Source organism: Balaenoptera acutorostrata, chromosome 5 (assembly GCF_949987535.1).
Source record: "Balaenoptera acutorostrata chromosome 5, mBalAcu1.1, whole genome shotgun sequence".
In the NCBI taxonomy this organism is placed as follows: Eukaryota; Metazoa; Chordata; class Mammalia; order Artiodactyla; family Balaenopteridae; genus Balaenoptera; species Balaenoptera acutorostrata.
The window spans coordinates 49,961,490-49,983,251 of record NC_080068.1 but is presented as its reverse complement, the minus strand read 5'-3'; the positions used below and the strand labels follow the sequence as shown (position 1 = coordinate 49,983,251).

Here is a 21,762-nt window from a genome sequence, read left to right as displayed (position 1 = left end):
GATTTTTAAACTAATCTTTGGGCTTTCAGTCCTCTTTCAAGTGACTGTTTTCAGGTGAGGCTTTTTGGCATTTAGCGATGAGGGAAGGTGGGAAGGTCGGCTTGGAAGTTTTCCTCACTCTGAAAAAGGAGACACATGAAGAGATAATTCTTTTTGCCTCTGAAAGGTTGCCTAGAGAGACTGAAAAGTTTAAAATAAGGTTGATTTTTGTCTATTTGGGATGGTTCTGAGACGTTCCTTTTAAGAAAAACTGAATAAACTTCCAAACCTACAATTTAACAACTTATTGTCTACAGTTACTTTGATGATGATTTAGTAAGCCAGAAGAGCCACTAGGTGTCACTCTGACTTTATTATTTTTTATTTTCAGAGACAATCTAGTGACATTTTCAATCTTTGAAATATTAAATTTAAAGGCATTCCAAAAAATCCAATAAGTTAAATCACATTTAAAATGCTGAAAAAGATAAAGACACATGGGTTGCTATGAAAAGTTAAAATCAATAAATGAGAATTTTGAAAAGAACAAATTAATTTTTCCTTAGGTGAAGTTAACAAATAGAGTGATGAGTGATTTCTAAGAAGTCAAAACAGTGATTAGGCAAATGACATTTAAAACAGTGTTTGGTATAGGTGTGCCAGAAGAATAGGAGAGGCAATATGACTGAAGTCTTTTTCTGCTTTGGGACCATATTCACAGTAACAGAGCAACATTAACTCAATTACGACACTGGGAATTTTTCATATAGAGACAGAAAGCAAAGTTGTGAGGTGCATTGGATCTATTTATCATGAAGGGAAGAACTTGATAAGAAGGTAGGAGTAATCCTAAGTTAGAGGCAGAAGGAAGGAGGGAAGACGTAGAGAGAAAACAAGATTCGAAGGTACCTCTTTGAGACTGCACTAAGCTTCCCTAAACTTTTTCCTAAATCAGGAAGAACAATGAAGGTTTCACTGTGTTTACTCAGAACTCTCGGTTGCAAGTAACAGAAACCCAACTCCAGCTATTTAAGGAAAAAGTACACATGTGTTTATAGGCTTACCAAACTGGTAAGAATGGGGTAGCTTCAGATATGGCTGTATCTGGTTAAGGAAAGCAATTCTCAAAGTGTGCTCTGGGGATCTTGGAGAGTTCCCTGAGACCCTTTTGGGTCTGCAAGGTCAAAGCCATTTTCATAATAATACTAAGACGTAGTCTTAGTGCCTTCCTCTGTCAGCACCTTGAGACAATAGGGTTGTTTTTCTCTCTCTAGGGAGGAAAGAGGGCCCAATTTCATACTCTAATTAGAGTTTGAGTCCAAATCACATACCCTAACAGAAGTTATCCTTATGAATTAGCAATGCTGGCCACAGAGACATAAATTATGCAAAAGACCTACCTTAAACTGAGATTCCATTCCTGAGTGTCTGACAATTTTAATTTTATGCTCACTTATGCTGCTTGCAGGATGACTCTGGTCAGATTATTTAGGCTTTTCATGGCCTCTATGTCCTTACCTCTAAAAAAGGATACATTCGTTGATTGTGAGCAATGGAAGATGGGGAAAAAGTTATTCTAACCCTGATCTATCAGTTGCTACAATGAATGTCCACCAAATGAAGTTCTATATGTTTTTTTTTCAGATTGTATATACATTTTCATTAAATATTTATGTCAAATATTTTTGGTGATAATGTAAAATAGAGGTTTCATTAGTCCACAAGCACTGAGTTCTATTCATCACTGTTTACCTTGTTCTTATTTCCTTTGCCTTTTGATTTTGGCTTTATTACTTTTAATAGTAAATGTTGATTCTGTGAAATCCCATTTTTTACAAAATGAATCAGGAGCAAGATCATAAGTGCCATAAAAAATAATTTTCAGAAAAAAACTTCATTTACTTAGGATTTTATTTAAATGTATATACATATAGGTTTTAATAATGGAGTGAAAGAAAAACCAGCGTTTCTCCTTTCATTCTTTTTTTGTTTTTAATTTTTATTTATTTATTTATTTATTTTTGGCTGTGTTGGGTCTTCGTTTCTGTGCGAGGGCTTTCTCTAGTTGTGGCAAGCGGGGGCCACTCTTCATCGCGGTGCGCGGGCCTCTCACTGTCACGGCCTCTCTTGCTGCGGAGCACAGGCTCCAGACGCGCAGGCTCAGCAATTGTGGCTCACGGGCCTAGTCGCTCCGCGGTATGTGGGATCTTCCCAGACCAGGGCTCGAACCCGTGTCCCCTGCACTGGCAGGCAGATTCTCAACCACTGTGCAACCAGGGAAGCCCTCTCCTTTTATTCTTAATTTATAAATTAAGCTGCAAAAGGAAGCCCCAATAAAAACTGCATAATTACTCTTAGGAATCAGACAATATTTACCATCTACTTTCATTTTGTACACCTTTTGTTTCCACTAAAGTACTATCATTACATTAAAATGAGATTTTACTTTTTTTTGTCTTTGAGCCCTACAGATAGTTACTACTGAAAAGCAAATAACACTTGACATGTGTTGTACATTAAACACCATCTAGTCTTCTTTGCATATTATATCTGCTTCTCTATTATATTAACTTTTCATTAACTGTGGGTACAAACACCCAAATTAAATTGATATCAAAATGTCAGTTTCCAACATAATTCACATTATCAAGTACTTTTAAACAGAAAAAGTTTTAGCAAACTATCTCTTGGAAATAATCCTAAATTGTTCCAATAACTTGATAACTGAAGTTTCTGGGTAAAAGATATAGTTATCTTGCACTATTTAAATTTTTAATAGACAGTATTAATGTTAAATTTTATATAACATTATTACAAAATTCCATTGCTAACCTGAAATCAGAACAACATTCCACCTTGTGTGTCTATTACTTGCCAGATATTAAGTATTTCTTTTCATTTAAAGAATGGATAACAAACTGTCTTGCAGTAGATAACAATTAAAATATAGAAGAAAGCCTGCCTCCTGTTTGTATTGAATCAAACAAGGAGAAATTTGACTGGAGAGTCCTATTTCAAGATGAGAGGCCGGTCATATATTTTACTTGGCATTTTCTTCCAATGAACAAAATAAAGCCCTTGTGCTACCACCTTGACACTTACTTAAATGTTTACCAAATCCTCTTTGCAAACTTGGCTGCACAGCAGAATCGCCCAGTTTTTTAAAAAATGTCAATGCCTGTGCCTCACCCCCAGGGATTCTGCTTTAACTGGAACAAGATGGGGCTAATCTATCAACTATTTTTCTACTCCTTGCTAATTAGCCATCTGTATGGTATTTTTAACTGTCTACGTTTTATCAGCTGTAAGACTGTTTTGATTGGTCAGGTCTCTGTGGGGAACTGAATTCCGCATAGCAGTGCTTACTGAGCAGAAAGGTTGCGGTGCCTCTGTTTGCCTTGATCCATTTTCCTCTCACTTCCTTACTCTTTCTCTCAGAGGAGGCAAGTGGCTGTCTCCGCAGCTGCGGTGGCTGATCATCACTGAAAGGGCCAAAGAAAGAACTGAGCTGCCTCCTGGATATTTTTTCCAGGGAAGGTTAATTTACCATGCTTTTTTCCATTTTTCTCTACATCCTGGAAAAAACTTTTTTTTTTTCTTTTACAAGAAACAAACTGAACTTATTGCTGAAAAACAGAGGCAAAAAGTTTTAGCACAGCTTCTCAGTTTGGGACAAGTTAGAAACTCCTGAAGCGAGCAGAAGCATAGTAAGTGCTTTCTTTCTTTTAAAGCTACTTCTGGGAAGAGTTGGGGGGGGGGGGGGGGCGCGGCTATTGTAATGGTAAATTTCACTCGGAGAGGAAGAAAGGGTTGATAATCAATCAGAATTGAGGGATTCAGTTGAGTTTTTGCAATTTTCTTACTACATTGTAAGATGACTTGAAGTTTCTCTGGAAAAGTGTTGCTGTGGGTGTGTGTGAAATAAAGGCAGTCTTGAGAGTGACATTGAAAGAAGTTTTTTTTGAACAGAGTAGAGAGAGATACACCACTCGGGGGCTTCAGTGAGAACCGGGAATTCCAGGAGGAGAGTTTACATTCAGAAATGTTGAAGTGAAAAATCCTCCTGGCTCAACATCTTGGAGTTAAGCTCGGAAGAACCCTTTACATCTGAAAGAATTTGTTCCTGGAAACCTCTTTTTCGGCCAGCGTGGATCATGAAGGATGGGATAATGTGCTATACGAGCACCGCTTTCTTGAATCTGCTGCAGGCATTTAAAATTTAACTTGCGGGTTCATGTGTTTGGCATGATGAGGACCATGGAGAACTTCGCTGAGACCAGTGCCACACTAAACCCTAACAGGACCCCCAGGGGAAGGTACGTTTATCTGGAAGCGTTCCTGCAGGGAGGAGCTCCCTGGGGTTTTACTTTGAAAGGTGGCCTGGAGCATGGAGAACCATTAATCATCTCTAAGGTATGTTTCTTTTTCCAATATTGTCTTTATTGAAATTGCTTTTTCAACTTTTGTCAGGTCTGTCAAAAACACAAAATAATGCCGAGGATTGCCTGGATATTGCTTAATTTGCTGTTTCATACCTTTCTGATTATATCTGGACATATTTTGCATAGCTTGGTGTTTGAAAGAAAAATGTGTCTCGTGCATTTATTCTGTGAAATCCCAGGGAAAAATGTGCTTGTTTAATGGATAATCTCTTTTTGTGAATGAAATAGTATAAAACCAGCTACCACATGATCTTTTCAGTTATGAATCAGATTAAAGATTAACAGCATAGTTAAGGTAGTGGCATGGTGTATATTTGTGTATGAGTGCCTTTATTTAGCATATGGCTAGAAAACTATCTTCTCTTTCTCCTTTCAACTGGAAGTATCTAGCATTCCAAAATATTTTAGAATTTGTTTGCAATTCTGGATAATTGATTGCACACATATTATTTATTGCTTTTTGCACACTCAGGAGAATTAAATCAGCTTTCAATATAATCCAAGGGCAAAACAGCATTTCTGCCTCTTCTGTTTATCTATGTATTTAAGCCAATTTTTAAACCTTCGTCATCCTGCAACATGCCTCAATTCTTCATATATCTTTGGTGTGGATAGGTATACCCATTGAATGAATCCTTTTTGTGCATTAGGTTTATTGTTTCTGCTTTTCCCTAAAACTTCAGAGATTAAGAAAGATTACAGAGATTTCTTTTATTTTTATTTTTTAAATAATTTTTTAAAAAAATTATTCATTAATTTATTATTTATTTATTTATTTTGGCTGAGCCAGGTCTTAGTTGAGGCATGAGGGATCTTCACTGCGGCATGCATGCGGGATCTAGTTCCCCGACCAGGGATTGAACCCTGGCCCCCTGCATTGGGAGCGCAGGGTCTTACCCACTGGACCACCAGGGAAGTCCCCAGAGATTTCTTTTAAAATTTCAGAATATTAACAGTCTAAAACAACAGAATATAAGTGCTTTTCACACCTTAGCATTACTCAAGAAACATCTGTAATTGAGGGGAAATTTAGTTTTAGTTGGAGAGTGGGAAAGAGGTAGATATGCATTTTGCCTGAGCTCTATTACCTACTTAAGGTTAGTTTTCATATCCCACCAAAATGTGTGTTTTGAGAGAGACAAATGATTCTTACTGTGGGTGAGCCAGTGGGAACTGTTTTCCAGCAGTCAGCCAAGAACGTGCAGAATAGCACTGTAAACTGTGTGACTTTTCCTTATCTTTCCTAAGAAAACAAAAGATATGTATACATATATGTGCATCAGTTAGGAAGACTTCCAGCTATAAGTAACTGGAAACCCGACTGATAGTAACCTAAGTAAACTGGGGTTAGTTTTTCTCATATTACAAGAAGTCTGGAGTTAGGTTGTCCAGGCAAGGAGCAGCAGTTCAATAATGTCATCAAGAATTTCACTTAGCTCTCCACTCTGCCTTCTTTATAATGTTGACTTTTGTCTTCATGGTGGCAAGATGGATGCCATATCACTGGCATTGCATCTTCATTCTGGGCAGGGTTTTGGCTTTTGGTTTTGGCTTTTGGTTTGGAACCCTCCCTATCAAACTTGTGCTTACATCTTGTTGACCAGAACTGTGCCACATACCTATCCTTAGACCGATTATTGGCCAAGGGGAATGAGGCTACCATGACTAGTTTAGACCAGTCAGGATTTCTCTCCTGGGTTCTGTGATAGAAACTTAGCCTTCCTGATGTCAAGGAATCTCTGCCCACTATTTGAACAAATTGAGGTTCTGTTTTCAGGAAGAAGGAGGGAGTGGGTGCTGGGTAGACAGTTGAGAATGTCTGCCACAGACATAAATATCATCTCTGCATTTCAAAACTCTGGTTTACATTCAATTTGCCTGGTCTTTAATGTTAAGATATTATGTATCTGCTCACTAGAATACAGTTTCCTGTCAAACAGGCCTAATCCTACCACTAAGGAGCCACTCTTCTAAGGCTCCATTATATCTGCAGAATGGGGGGTAAACGATTATCTCCCTTATTGGAATGTGTGGGGATCAAATGAGACCGTGTATTTAGAACAGCTAGCATAGGGGCTGGTACACAGAAAGAGCTCAAAAAAAAAAAAAAATCTTAAAGATTATGACTATTGCTTTTCATTAGTCTAAGAGACATTGTATTAGGATACAGATTTGTCTGATCTACAAAGATCCAAAATAGCAGTAGCTTAAGCAATATAGGAATTTATATCTCTCTCACATGACAATCTGAGCATAAGCCAAACTGAAAGATGGCTGCAAGGGGTCAGGGACCCAAGTGCCTTCTACTTTCTTACTTTCATCCTGATGCCCTGTCTGCATGGTGCAAGGTGACTTGTCCCAACATCTGCTTTCCAGTCCGTAAGAAGTGGAAAAAGAAAAGAGAAGACAATCTCCTTCCTTTCAAGGGTATAATCTGGCGTAATCTGCTCTGTCCAATATGGTAGCCACCAGACACGTGTGGTCCATTTCAATGAAAAGTAACTAAAATGGGACTTACCTGGTGGCGCAGTGGTTAAGAATCCGCCTGCCAATGCAGGGGACACGGGTTCTATCCCTGGTCCTAGAAGATCCCACATGCCGTGGCGCAACTCAGCCCGTGCGCCACAACTACTGAGCCCGCGTGCCACAACTACTGAAGCCCTCGCGCCTAGAGCCCGCTCTCCACAACAAGAGAAGCCACCGCAATGAGAAACTCATGCACTGCAACGAAGAGTAGGCCCTGCTCGCCGCAACTAGAGAAAGCCCACAGGCAGCAACAAAGACCCAACGCAGCCAAAAATAAATAAATAAATAAATAAATTTATATTTTAAAAAGTAACTAAAATGAAATACAATTTTAAATTCTGTTTCTCATATCCACTAGCCAGATTTCAAGTGCCACATTGCTTCAAAGCTCTTGAATCTCTCTCCCCATCCTGTCTGTCTGGCAAACTCATATTCATCCAAGCTCCATTTCTTCCTCTCTCTGAAGTTTACCTGACTTCATCAAGCTGGGTTAGGTGATCTCTCTTCTACTCTCCAATAACATGCATTTATTACACCAAATCATAATTTTAAAATTTATGTTGACTGTCTTCTCAGCAGTCTGAAAGCCTCTTGAAAGGCTGTGACTATTTTCTTTTCATCTCTACCACATCTAACTCAGCCCGGGTACACAAATATTTGTTGAGAAAATGAAAAGGCATGGGCTATGTCTTATTCATCTTGCATTTCCAAGATCTAGCAGAGTGCCTGGCACAGGGTAGGTGCTTGATAACTTCTATTGAAGTAATAGGCAAAGACAAAACAGAGCAGGGGGGCAGTCTAAGCAGGGATGCAGAGTCCCATGAGACGAGGATGCCAGGCAGATCTCCAGACATGGAACGTGTATGTTTCCCATTGCTACCATAAAAATTACCACCAACTTAGTGGCTTAAACAACACAAACTTATTATCTTACAGTTCTGTAGGTCAGAAGTCTAACACAGGTCTCACTGGGCTAAAATTAAGATGTCAACAAGGCTGTGTTCCTTTTTGGAGGCTATAGGGGAGGCTCTGTTTCCCTGCCCTTTCCGTCTTCTAGAAGCGACCCCCATTCCCCGGCTCATGGTCCCGTTCCTCAGTCTTCAAAGCCAGCAATGGCAGGTTGAGTCCTCACATCGCATCACTCTGATCTCTAACTTCTGCCTCCCTCTTCCAATTTGAAGTACCCTTGGGATTACATTGGGCCCACCAGGATAATATCCCTATTTTAAGATCAGTTGAGTAATGACCTTAATTCTGTCTGCAACCTTAATTCCCCTTTGCCATGTAATCTAACATATTCACAGGTTCCAGGGATTAGAACGTGGATGTATTTGCGGGGAGAGGGCTTTATTTTGCCAACCAACAGGGAGTTTGAACATTGATGAAAGTCCACGTAATTAAGACAATACCAAGGATAAGACAAAAGTTAAGTTTAGTGGCTGATTGTGTGTATCCCAGACCTTTTTTCTAGGACTATGAAAAAAGTGCCCATTAGCTCATATTGCTGCTCACCAAATGTTCACTATTCCCCTAATGTAGGGTGACCCCCATTGTAAGTGAAGGGAAGGGTTAGTACACATTAAGTCTTTGATATGAAAGGCAGGTACATTTATACAAAGCAGTTATAAGCTGCCAGGTATGACAATATAATGAATGAAGTATCAGTTTTCTTTAGGTACAAATGAGGCAGGAGAATGAATGGGGGAAAAGGAGCTACAAAAGTGTGGCAGTAAAAGAAATCATTTCCAAATCCCTTTCTTTGGGATTTAATGTCCTTGAAAAGGAAAGGTGGAGTTGAGGAAAGAGCCTCTCTGTAAACTTCAAAAAGAAAGGGTAACTTTTTTAAAAAAAATAAGGATTGTATGTAGAAGCTCAAGTATTTCAATAGTTCAGGAAGTTGGCAGCATGATTTTATTATGACTCACTCCGTATTGTGGCTGAGAAAAGTGGTTCCACCTGCTGTGGGGATGCACCTGCCCCTAGGATTTATAATCAAATAACAACTAGAACAACAACAAACAACAACCAGTAACAACCATCAGTAAATGCTGGCACTTACTAAGTGCTTCCTAGGTGCTGAGCTCTAGTCCAAGAGATCCACGTGTGTTACCTCATTTAATTTCCACAACTCCATGAGGAAGGTAATATTATGATGCCAGTTTTATACATGAGAAACCAAGACACAGAATTTGAGTAGCTTTCTGAAGCTGTAGAAGCTTTCTCATGGCTGGTAGAAAGTGCTAGAGTTGGAATTTGAATGCAGGCATCCTGGTTCTCCAGAGTCCACGTGCTTGACATACTCTGCCATTCAGTCACTGTTGCCTACCAAATATTTGGATCAGTCTAGATTCTAGAGCCATGATCTGGGTAAAATATGGGATTAATCTTTTGTTATATATGTTTTAAAATTTATTAGAGAAAACAATTTTTAAAAATCTTAGTCCTTGGGGTTTCCTTGGTGGTCCAATGGTTAAGACTCCACGATCCCAATGCAGGGAGCCTGGGTTTGATCCCTGGTTGGGGAACTAAGATCCTGCATGCTGCACAGTGTGGCAAGAACAAAAAATCTTAGTCCTATACATGGAAGCAACCTAAGTGTCCATCGACAGATGAATGGTTAAAGAAGATGTGGCACATATATACAACGGAATATTACTCAGCCGTAAAAAGAAACGCAATTGAGTTATTTGTAGTGAGGTGGATGGACCTAGAGGCTGTCATACAGAGTGAAGTAAGTCAGAAAGAGAAAAACAAATACTGTATGCTAACACATATATGTGGAATCTAAAAAAAAAAAAAAAGGTTCTGAAGAACCTAGGGGCAGGACAGGAATAAAGACACAGATGCAGAGAATGGATTTGAGGACATGGGGAGGGGGAAGGGTAAGCTGGGACGAAGTGAGAGAGTGACATGGACATATATACACCAGCAAATGTAAAATAGATAGCTAGTGGGAAGCAGCCGCATAGCACAGGGAGATCAGCTCGGTGCTTTGTGACCACCTAGAGGGGTGGGATAGGGAGGGTGGGAGGGAGATGCAAGAGGGAGGGGATATGGGGATATATGTAGACATATAGCTGATTCACTTTGTTATACAGCAGAAACTAACACAACATTGTAAAGCAATTATACTCCAATAAAGATGTTAAAAAAAAAAAAACTTAGTCCTGTAAGGGTCCCCTAAAATAGGTACAGGAACTCCTTTAAGTAGTTCAAGACCCATAAAAGGAGGGGCCACTTACCATTTCTTAGTAAGTATTGTTGTGGTGTCTCCACCTGGAGAGGCACCTTTTTTGTGCACTTCAAAGGATTAAAACCTCCACATGTACTTCATGTGCTTACATGGTCTTCCCTAGGAAGAAGACTAAAATGTATACTCTAGCCAAAAAGAAGTATGAGTGTACCAGTTCAGCCCTTGGGAAGAAGAGGAGGGAAAAGGAGGCTTATTTTAGTTATATGGGGGAAATCCTAAAGCAAACCCACCCAGACTTCAGTGGGTGCTCCTGGGTCTTGGATGCTCTGGGCTTTCTGGAGGATTGGCGACTGGAACAGATTAGCCTGGAGGCAACTAGACCGTCCTTCGACAACCACAGAAAAGCTGTCACTGGCAGAGAGCTCCTTGAAGCAGTCAAGCAGAGATCCTCTCTGCTTTCGGATAAATGAAGTGTTTCTGAATGGCCCTGTTGTTGGAAATGATTGCACTTGTCCCCCAAAATTGGATGCATCAGAGGGCTGGGTTGGAGACAATGTATCTAAGAAGTACTGGCTACAACAGGAGTCTTGGTGCTCCACACCTGGTCTCCTGGTCCTGTGTTTTTAGCCTCTGATGTCCTTTGTAGAAAAAAATAAAGCTTTTTTCTCTTGTGTGTTAAAAAAAAAAAAAAATCCTGGGCTTCAGAATTGAAGGTCAGCCATTGTCTCTTATGTCATCAATGCTCCTGATTCCTACCTGCCTGGGATGTATCTTTGCTCTGGCTGGACTGTCTTCTGTGTCATCTCACAAGTAAATCCTGTTGGTTCCATCTTCCACGCCATTACCCCTCCTTCTCTGAATCTGCTTCTACCACCTATAACACCATCATCCTCTTCCTGTCAATCTAAATCTCAGCCTTCCCCTACCAAGGCTTGGCTCACTACCCCTATCCCAACCCCATCTCTCCATTCTTTATCTGTAAGGGGGTGTGTTTACTAGGTGACGTCAGAGGCTAACCTCAAACTTATGCCCCCTGTCTTCCTAATGGCTGACACTACTCAGATTTTAAAATGGATACTTTCATTGGGTTTTTCTAGCCTCAGTGATATGAGATAATCCCTAAATTCTCTTCATAATTCCTCCTCTGAAGAGAATCATCCAAAACATCCCTGTCAACCCACCCTTTCAAGATGAAATGAGCTGCTTTACTACATTGTGAGAAGCCTTGGAAATAGAAACAGCCCGTAGGTTAGGAAATGACTCATTTGGAGCATACTTAAGTTGTCCGGATGACCATGTTGAGATTTCCTCATTTTTGGATTGTCTATATCCATCTGTCCACACTGAGCACATTACAACCTTCTAGCTTCCTTAGTGATCCTCAGTTTCAACACGCCAACATCAGCCATACAATCTCTCTTGACCCATTTCTTCTGCACTAAAACAAGGATTATTTTATGAGTTTATGATAGCTGGTTTCTGAGTTCAATGTGAAATTGACTTTTAGGCAGCTTCCCAAGACCTTGGGCTGGTTGGTTTAGTTCATCCCAAAGTCATCTTTTTCATCTCCTTCCAAGAACCCAGCTAGATCAGCTTGTTATTGACCTTTTAAAACAGCCAGTCCTTTCTGAGGTTCTCTCCCTACCTTTCTTGCTCTTTCCTTTAACATCACTTGCCCTTCATACTAGGGAAGCCTCATCTGTCTGCTGCCCTTAAACTAATTTGTTTGGTCCCTCATTTTTCCATCGCTTTCCGTCCTGCATTTGCATCAAGTCTTCCTTCTTCGCATGTTCCTGGCACCTTTATTCGTGCCATCTTCTAGTACAAGTAGTTGTTTGCATTTGGCCAGTAAATTGTAATCACTTTAAAGCCAAATGAGTTTTACTCAGGCTGTATATCCTGTTTCTCCTAGCGAAATACTTCCCATTTCACACACAACAAATGCTCAATAAATGTTGAATGACCTATAGGAGGTTAGAGCTATAAAGAATCTCAGCAATCATGTAATCCAACTTCCTCATTATACAGAGAGAAAACTGAGATACAGTAAAGTTCAGTTATTTGCCAAGATGGTTTCTGCCATAGCAAACAAATTGTGTGTGTGTGTATGTGTGTGTATGTGTGTGTGTGTGTGTGTGTGTGTGCATTTGTAAGAGCTCTGCTTTCTTTTAAAGGTAATAGATTCCCAAGGCACTGCCTCTTATGTAGGGAACACAATTTAGGAAATATGTGTCTGTCTCATTTTAGTGAACCCACAATGTGATTGGAGACACGTCATGCGAGGCTTTCTATCAATCTCTGAAAAAAACAAAACCCTAACGGACATTCTGGATCTTAACTAACCCACAGACAGAAGCTTCCACGTCTCTCCCTTTGATGTACTTCCAAACAGCAAACATCTTGATCCAAAGAGCTGCAGAGTCACTGTTTTCCCACTCGGTCCATCTCAGGAGTCCATCCGCCTTTCATGCTCTGACAACCTGGGCCCTTCTCAACGAAACGAAACGAAACAAGGCAAAGACTCTCTGCTAAATCTAAGCACTGTTTCTACCCCTCTTCTAATGACTATCCCCACAAAAGAGAACTTGTGTGGCTCGATCTGTAGAATGGAAGTGACAGTTCTTTCCTGCCTTCAGAGGAGGCTTTTCTAAATCAACTGCATTTTTTCATTCCTCAGCCATTCATGCATCTATTCATTACATCCTTCTCCATCTTGAACTGCATTTTACCTTAGAGATTTATAAGATCTATCTAAAGCCTTTATATTTAATGCCCTGTGGTATGTCTGTATTGATTTAGGATTGTAATTTCTTTTTTTAAAAAAACATATGTCTTATTTCCTTTTTTTTTTTTTTAGTAATGCCTTTGGGTTTTTAAAAAAATATTTATTTATTTGGTTGCACCAGGTCTTAGTTGCGGCAGGCAGGCTCTTTAGTTGTGGCTCGCCAGCTCCTTAGTTGTGGCACATGGGCTCCTTAGTTGTGGCATGTGAACTCTTAGTTGCGGCACGCATGTGGGATCTAGTTCCCTGACCAGGGATCAAACCCAGGCCCTCTGCATTGGGAGTGTGGAGTCTTATCCACTGCGCCACCAGGGAAGTCCCTGGGGTTGTAATTTCTATGTTATCTTCTTTCTTTTCGTTTTAGGCAAGGCTGTCTAGTGTAGCAAAATACACATCCCAGACACTCTAAGGCTTGGAGTGAAAATAAACAAATTTCACCTCTACCATAGTCTTAACTGGCTGTGTGACTGTGGGCAAGTAACTTAGCTTTCCTGAATCTGTGTCCTCATCTATAAAAATGGAACATTCTCACCTAATGGAGTTGTTATAAGTATCCAAGGGATTAAACTATATAACAATGCTTTGAAATGACAAAACACATCCGAAGTTTAGTTGTGACATGACATTATGGACTGGTGGGAGAGTAGTAGGTACCAAACAGAGGTTAGCAACTCAAATAACAAAGATGATACTTGGCTAATTTTCCGTATCATGGCCAACAGTTGCTACCTGAACAGATAATTCCCTGCCCTTGTGGAGCTCATAGTTTAGTAGAAATCGACTGGCAGAAAATATGTTTGTATATGGTAATTTCAGGGTTATTAAGAAAAAAAAAGATGAGTTCCAGAATGGTAGTATCTGTTAGGTAGAGGTATGGGGAGCAGGGTTTATGTTAAGTAGGATGATTAGAGAAGAGTTTTCCAATAAGATGACTTCTGAGCTAAGACCTGATGCATGAGAAATAAGAAATCAGATATAAAAGAGGTTTATAAGTTAGGCTGATGTAAGAAGGTCTTGGAATGTTTCAGAAATATGAAGAAAGATGTTTTTGCAGTATAGTAGGTATCTGTTTGGACTGCTATAACAGAATGCCATAGACTGGGTGACTTATAAACAGAAATTTATTTCTCAGTTCTGGAGGCTGGGAAGTCCAAGATCAAGCAAGGCACTGGCAGATTCAATATCTCGTGAGGGCCCACTTCCTGGTCCATAGATGTCATCTTCTCCCTGTGTCCTCGTATGGTAGAAGGGGCAAGGGAGCTCTGTGAGGTCTCATTTATAAGGGCACAGATCCCATTAATGAGGGCTCCACCCTCATGACCTAATCACCACCCAAAGACCCCACCTCCAAATACCATCACGCTGGGGGTATAGGTTTCAACATATGAATTTTGGGAAGGACACATTTTCAGTATATAGCAGTAGGCAGGAGAGAGAGCAGTATGACATCAAATGCAAAGGGAGGCAGGGGTCAGATCAGACAGGACCTTGTAGGTTGTAGAAAGGACCTTGGACTGAACTTAAATGCAGGGTGTGAGGAAGGGTACATCATACCACAATTCTTTCTCTACTTATGGTGGGATGGGCCAATTGCATGTAATTAAACTCTGGGTGATTTTTTTGTGCTTTTTTTGTTTTTTGGCTCCGTCGGGTCTTAGTTGCGGAACGTGGGATCTTCTGTTGCAGCGTGCCGGCTTCTCTCTAGTTGTGACGTGCTGGTTTTTCTCTTCGCTAGCTGAGGCTCGTGGGCTAAGTAGTTGTGGTACATGGGCTTAGTTGCCCCACTGCATGTGGGATCTTAGTTCCCTGACCAGGGATCGAACCCATGTCCCCTGCATTGGAAGGTGGATTCTTTACCACTGGACCACCAGGGAAGTCCCTATGCTGACTCTTAAAGCCAGCCTCTCCTCTCCCTCATACATTTCTAAGGCACTTCCTGGGTGTACAACAAGACAGAGCCTTCCAAAAGATAACTGTCAAAATTCATTGTGATTTATGGAATTATGCATAAATAAACAGTAAATATTCTTTTTGTAATTAGTTGGGAGAAAGTTCTCCCCCTCCACCTCATAACTGTTGATCTCTTGGGTTATTTTTCACTTAAAGACAACAAGATTTGTCATAGCAATATGACTAACTTTTCTGAGATCCTGCTCTGTAACTGCCATGTTAGTTCACATGAGCATCACAAAACTCTGTGTGAGGTACAGATTCTATTATTAATTCCACTTTATAGATGAAGAAACTGGAAGCTTGCTTAAGGTCATAAAAGTAGTTAGGGGCTGATCGAAGACCTTTTAAACTTTAAGCCTAAAAAATACCTTTTAGGGGCTTCCCTGGTGGTGCAGTGGTTGGGAGTCCGCCTGCTAATGCAGGGGACACGGGTTCGTGCCCCGGTCCAGGAAGATCCCACATGCCGCGGAGCAACTAGGCCCGTGTGCCACAACTGCTGAGCCTGCGCGTCTGGAGCCTGTGCTCCGCAACAAGAGGGGCTGCGATGGTGAGGGGCCCACACACCGCGATGAGGAGTGGCCCCCGCTCGCCGCAACTGGAGGAAGCCCTTGCACAGAGATGAAGACCCAACACAGCCAAAAATAAATAAATAAATCTATTTAAAAAAAAAAAACAAAACCTTTTAAAGTAAAAACTGCATTGTCATTTTATTATTCCAAAGAATCCTTCCATCTACTTTGTCCCATGTCACGATGACTGGGGGAAGAAGTGGGATGTGTGAACTCTGTGGAGAAGTCAGGCAGCTCCATGGTATCTTGAAGGTCACTTGCGCCATGAAATGAGGAGTGTGACTGAGATATCAACCTCAAGAATTAAATTGGACTCCCTCCACTTTCCCAGACTCTGCTTCCTGCTATCTTTTATTTCTGTCAGGTTCTAACCTTGGTCTCATTTGACCTCTCTGATTGTTGTTTTTCAGCTGAGATCTTGTTTTCATCTCCATGCACAGTCATCGTCTTTGCCTTTGCTTTTCTATCACGCCCTTGTCTCCTCAATTGACTTAAACTTCCCCCTCTCACTAGCCTAAACCCTAGGGCTTACCTCTTGGGCTGGATACACTCCATCACATCGTTAAGCCATGATAAAACCTTAACCCTCAAATCAAGCCTGTTACCCCAGGAGAAACACTAATTGACTAAATGAACCCTAAATAGTTTAAAGCTAACAGGGGCTGGATCCAGTTAATATAGGGATCAGACTAGTCGGAGAGGAGAGAGATGGAAGCAGATGTCAGAATGATGTAGGGCACAAGTCAAGGAATGCAGGTGACCTCGAGAAGCTGGAAAAGGCAAGGAAAAGACTCCCCTCTGGAGCTTCTAAAAAGAACGCAACTCAGCTGAAATCTTATTTTAGTCCAATAAATCCCATTTTGGACTCTGACCTCCAGTGCTGTCAGATGATAAATTTTTGTTGTTTGAAGCCACCGAGTCCGTGGTAGTTCGTTACAGCAGCAATAAGAAACTAATACACTATCTCATTTAGCCCACTGTGCTTTTCAGAAACATAGAGGATAAAATATAGCACTGAAAGGGAAAGTGAGGGAAAAAAGGCTGCAAAGGGTGAAGGAAGGAAAGATAAAGGTTTGACCCCAGGCAGGGTCAATGAAAAAGCCTACGTTTGAATCACAGTCAGACTTGAGTTTCAAACTGGTAGAGGACTGATTTTCTGGGAGGCTTCAAGTTCATGCCCCCCAACTTGGTGAAGAGACCTGGTTATAAGCTCAGCAGCACAACAGCTGTTCTTTCATGGAGGAGCGTCCATCAACTGGCCTCAACCTTCACCTTTACTTGGCTCCTGGAAATGTAGTTTAGACAGATCCTAGAACTCTAAAGATCTCAACATTTTAAAAAGATCTCAAAACACAGGCAAGTTAAGTGGAATAAGCACTCTTCAGGTTAGTTGGACTAAGTGCCTAGCACTTTGGGTATTAAATTATATCCTGAGCCACACATTTGTTGGAAGGTAAGAAGAAAGATTGGATTTCTAGAACTAATTGACTTACTCTTTTCCTTTGAAAAGTTATAAATTTTAATGGAGGAAGTTGTACGGGTGTAATTTAAGCTTTTATCTTCTTGTGTGCAGTCCTCTGAGAAGTTCACATTTTTCAGGCCTTGTTTCATGGAAACTGGGAAATGAACTGTTGGAATTCAGACCTGGGATCTGGCTGAGTTCTAGAAAGAAATACACATGTTGAGTGTTGAGATAAAACATTAAAAGAGTATGAGAGTGAGTGAATTTGGGGAATGAGAAGGCAGAAAATACCTGACACTTTCATATTATTCCTTGATTTTTTTTTCGTATTTTCACTTTGGAGTAATTACTGATGAGCATCAGGTCAAAAAAATGTCAGCCATTGACCTCAATATAAGCAGCAGGCAGGTGAAAAGAATTAGTGTCCTTCTTCAGGATTGCATTCATAGTTGCATAGTGGTGCTCTTGGCTCCAAACTTAAATTAAATAAGTGTTGGCCCTCTCTTGAAAGAACCGCTATCACAGCTTCCCCTACATATGTAAGTCAATGAATTTGACCTTTAAGAAGAAACCGTTGGTGTGGGCCCTTCCACTGGGTCAAGATACATTGCAAATTTCTCAAATTTCTGAACTAGGGCACTATCAAATGCTACAGCCACCTTTCCTTTCTATGAGAGAAAAGCAAAATAAAGGAGGGAAGACTGCATGGCAGAAAGAAGGAAATCGATACATAATAACTACATTTACTCAGTTCCTACTGTGGGTCAGGTGCTATCTTAGGTTATGTCATTTATTATTTCATAGAATGAGGTTTTTTAAAAATGTATTTATTTTTATTTATTTATCTTTGGCTGCATTGGGTCTTCATTGTTGCGCACGGGCTTTCTCTAGTTGTAGCGAGCTGGGGCTACTCTTGGTTGTGGTGTGCAGGCTTCTCACTGCGGTGGCTTCTCTTGTTGCAGAGCACGGGCTCTAAGCGTATGGGCTTCAGTAGCTGTGGCTCGCGGGCTCTAGAGCGCAGGCTCAGTAGTTGTGGCGCAGGGGCTTAGTTGCCCCATGGCACGTGGGATCTTCCTGAACCAGGGCTCGAACCCGCATCCCCTGCATTGGCAGGGGGATTCTTAACCACTGTGCCACCAGGGAAGTCCCAAGGTTTGTTTTTATATATGAGACAAGAGGTTTTTCACAAATGATGGAGCCAGGATTTAAAGCTATTTCATGCATTCACTAACACATTTAGTTAACACATTATTTACTGAATGCCTAAAATATGACAGAATTGGGAAACAACAGCAAAAAAGGTCCCTGCATCCAAAGAGGGAGGTGTTTCTGGTTGTTTTTATACCACGTGAAGTAGACCCAGGCACGGCCACACCCACGTTCCCTCACCTTTCACTGCTGTGCACAGAGGCTTGACTTCCAACTGTCAGCATCTGCATTTCTTCGCTTATGGACTTTCTTTTGCCTCCCCTTTGGTTAATGACTCTGGGAGCAACCCTCCACCCGTGACTGAGTGGAGTCAGAAGGTGACCAGTCCAACTCTCTCATCCCTTGGATGGGATAACAGTGAGGTGCACGTTTTCCACTAGCTCCTGGAGTTGCCCACGGTTGTAGCTGGCTTGATAATGTGACTGCCTTCCTTTCCCTACCTCCTTTGCCCACTTCCCTCTCAGTTTTCTTTACTTCCCAGTGAAACTCTTTGCATTTGAATTCTTGTCTCAGAGTCTGCTTGGGGAAACCCAAACCAAGATAACCACCATTTAGAGGATGCTTGCTATGTGAAAGCCAGAACCTAAAACCTAACGTACAATAGATCTCTTTCTACTCTGCTCTGAAATTCAAGCAGGAGGAATCCCATACTTTCTTAGACCTAATATTTTCTTGGGTGCTAAGAAAAGGAGAAATTCATTCCTAGTTATGATGTTTTGCAATTCTCTCTTTCATCTTCTGCCCTCTCACTGATGGGCTTGCCTTTCTCTTTTTTCTCCATTGACTGGGTTGATAAGTCTCACTGTTTTTATCCTTATTTCTTTTTTTCTGTATCAGTCAAGCACCAAGAGAGTTTCCCCTCCCCTCTGAGAGGAGAATCCAGTTTCTCTTTTGTTCTATGGGTTCTTTTATTCTGTAGGTTATGTAGCTTAGTGGTTAAGGAAAATGGGGCCCCATGAGCAGAACAGACAGAAGATTTTTTTTTCTGTCTGATTTTTGTGGTGGGCCTCTGAGCATAGGTTCTTTTCAAGAATTTTATTTATGTTGCTTATTTTCTTTCTCAATTCATTCTATAAATATAGCATAAGAAGAAAAATGAACAACATATTTTGAAGTCCAGAATATTTGACAGTATAACCTGTCAATGGTATGAAGTTTGGCACCTAAATAAGCAGTAAAATGATTTCCAACCCATCCCAACCCCAAAATAACAGAATAACTTTTCAACACAGAAATGCAGTTTCCTGGTGTAACTTGTACCACTGCCAAATTCAATACAAGAAGCTTCTTTTCTTTTGGAGCTGTTTCCCCACAGTATGAATATTCTTTGACTCCCTATGTTGTCCGTTCCCAATTTCCTTGTTTTTTGCTTGAGTTCACTGAAGACTGACAAACAGTAGCTTCGTGTGACAGCCATTAGTCTGCCTTAAACCTCAAGTTGCTCTTGAATGGATAGAATAATGAATAGATTGTATGTAATATAATTCATGTTGTCAGCTATATGGAATTGGCAGCTCAAAGGAAATGAAATATGCTTCCAGTCTTCTCTCTTCTACGTTCTTATTTGAATAGAATAATGCCAAAGGCATTGTTCCCTCCTTCAGTTAAAGCACTTTTACAGCAGTCTGAACTCTGAGTAATAGAGCAATAAACATATATGCTATCAAAAAAAGAGATGGTGAGGAAGATAAGTATTTGCTTCTTTGCATCAGTGGGAATTAACAAGCATTTTTTAAGAATTGCGTTTTTGTGTATGTGAGCACAGGGAGGGGCATTTCATTATAATGAAGGAGGTCTTGGCAAGTCAATGTTCATTTTAACCCCATGGCATTGATTGCTGAGCACATTCATGCCCACTCTAGTTCCAGGGAGCCTGCGGAACAGAAAATAGATTCAGAAAGTAGCACAGAAAAAATCATCTCCCAACCTCCCATCTCTCAAGCAGGGTAAAAGGTGCATTCTTCTTAGTCAAAATTCCTTGGTTTGTCCTATTTATGCCGTCATTTCATAGAGGTTAAAAATCTACCTTTCCATACATTGCTGGTGGGAATGTAAAGCAGTGCAGCCACTTTGGAAAAACAGATGGCAGTTTCTTAAACATGGAATTACCGTATCACCCAACAATTATACTTTGAGGTATATACCCAGGGGAAATGAAAACGTGTGTCTATACAAAGACACACTCAGATGTTCATAGCTGCGTTGTTCACAATAGCCATGAAGTGGAAAAAATCCAAATGCCCACCAACTGGTTAAACAGAACATGGTCTAGCCATATGACAGAATACTATTTAGCAATAAAAAGGAACTGAATACTGATACATGTTACAACATGGATTAACCTCAAAAGTATTAAGCTCAGTTAAAGAGGCCAGACACAATAAAACACACATTATGTAATTCCATTTATGTGAGATGTCCAGAAGAGGCAGATCTATAGAGACAGAAAGGAGATTAATGGTTGCCTAAGGCTAGGGATGGGAATGGAGAGTAACCATAAATGGTACAAAGTTTCTTTTTGAGGTGATGGAAATGTTTTGAAGGTAGATGGCAGTGATGGGTGGTGCACAACTTTATATTAAAAATCATTGAACTGTAAAGGAAAAACCCCACTTTTATTCCAGTAATAAAAAGTGGAAGAAACAAAAAAGGAGAAAGAAAATAAGGAAGAATCACAAAATAGATATTACTCATAGATATTACTCACCATGTTCAGTATTTAGTGTTGATTTCATTAGCTGAAATTTAAAGTAGCAGAGGAAGACGACAAAAATGAAGCTCTAAACAACATTGCAGTGCCCTAATTATTTAGGGAATCAGGACAATCTAAAAAGTTGTTCATAAGACAACTTAGGAGAATATTTTTAAAAATGTATATATGCATATAACAGAGTTACTTTGCTGTACAGCAGAAATTAGCACAACATTGTAAATCAACTATATTTCAATTTAAAAAAAAGAGAAAAAAAATCAGACAACTTAGGAAATGAGACCTGATATGACACGTTCAGAGGACCTAGGCAGTGGATTCTAGGATCTTCTCTGAAGGAAGAGTGCCTTCCTTCTTGTCAGATGTCAGGATCTTAAATCTGTTTAATTCTGCCCATGTTTTGAGAAATAAAGGTGCAGTGTCCTGGGAAAGCAGAATAACGTAAAATATGGAAGTTTTTGCTAAATTGCTGAGGATAGAATTTCACTCTTTAGTGGAGTTTGAGGACACAAAGGCATTTAACATTGCAACAGAAAAAATGTTAATACTGCAGAAGAAGAGGGGTGCTAGCAATCGAGTATGAGAAATTTTTGTTCATTGAGATATGGAAATCAGTGAAGTCTTACCCCTTTGGAGGTTATAAAGGTGAGTAAGCTGCTGAACTGGTTAGATTATAAAGAAGGAAAAGAAGCATTTCAGAGTGAGGGGTGAGGAAGCATTTCACGAGGGCCATCTTATACTTTATGAAGCCATGTGGGAGGCATGAGCCACCTGAGAGCAGGAACGTTTTGACCACAGATGATGCCCAGTTGCTCTCTCTGCCCCATGGTAACTTTCCTGGCTGTCCACTCTGACTTCTCGTGGGGACCCATGACATGTGGGAGAAGAGTCTCTCAAATGTCTACAAAAGTCCTTGCTATCGTCCTCCATTCCAGTA

The 21,762-nt window shown here is 40.5% G+C and overlaps 1 protein-coding gene and 1 pseudogene across 1 annotated transcript in view; both read left to right on the top strand.

Moving 5' to 3' along the window:
• The first annotated feature begins 4,224 nt into the window (after positions 1-4,224).
• The window catches only part of SHROOM3 (shroom family member 3), a 312,102-nt gene continuing 294,564 nt past the window's right edge, over positions 4,225-21,762 (top strand). Inside the window, 1 exon segment of the mRNA XM_057546670.1 lies at positions 4,225-4,392. Within this exon segment, the coding sequence (XP_057402653.1) occupies positions 4,225-4,392 (168 nt within the window).
• Positions 10,271-10,610, top strand: LOC130708257 (histone H2A.N-like; annotated as a pseudogene).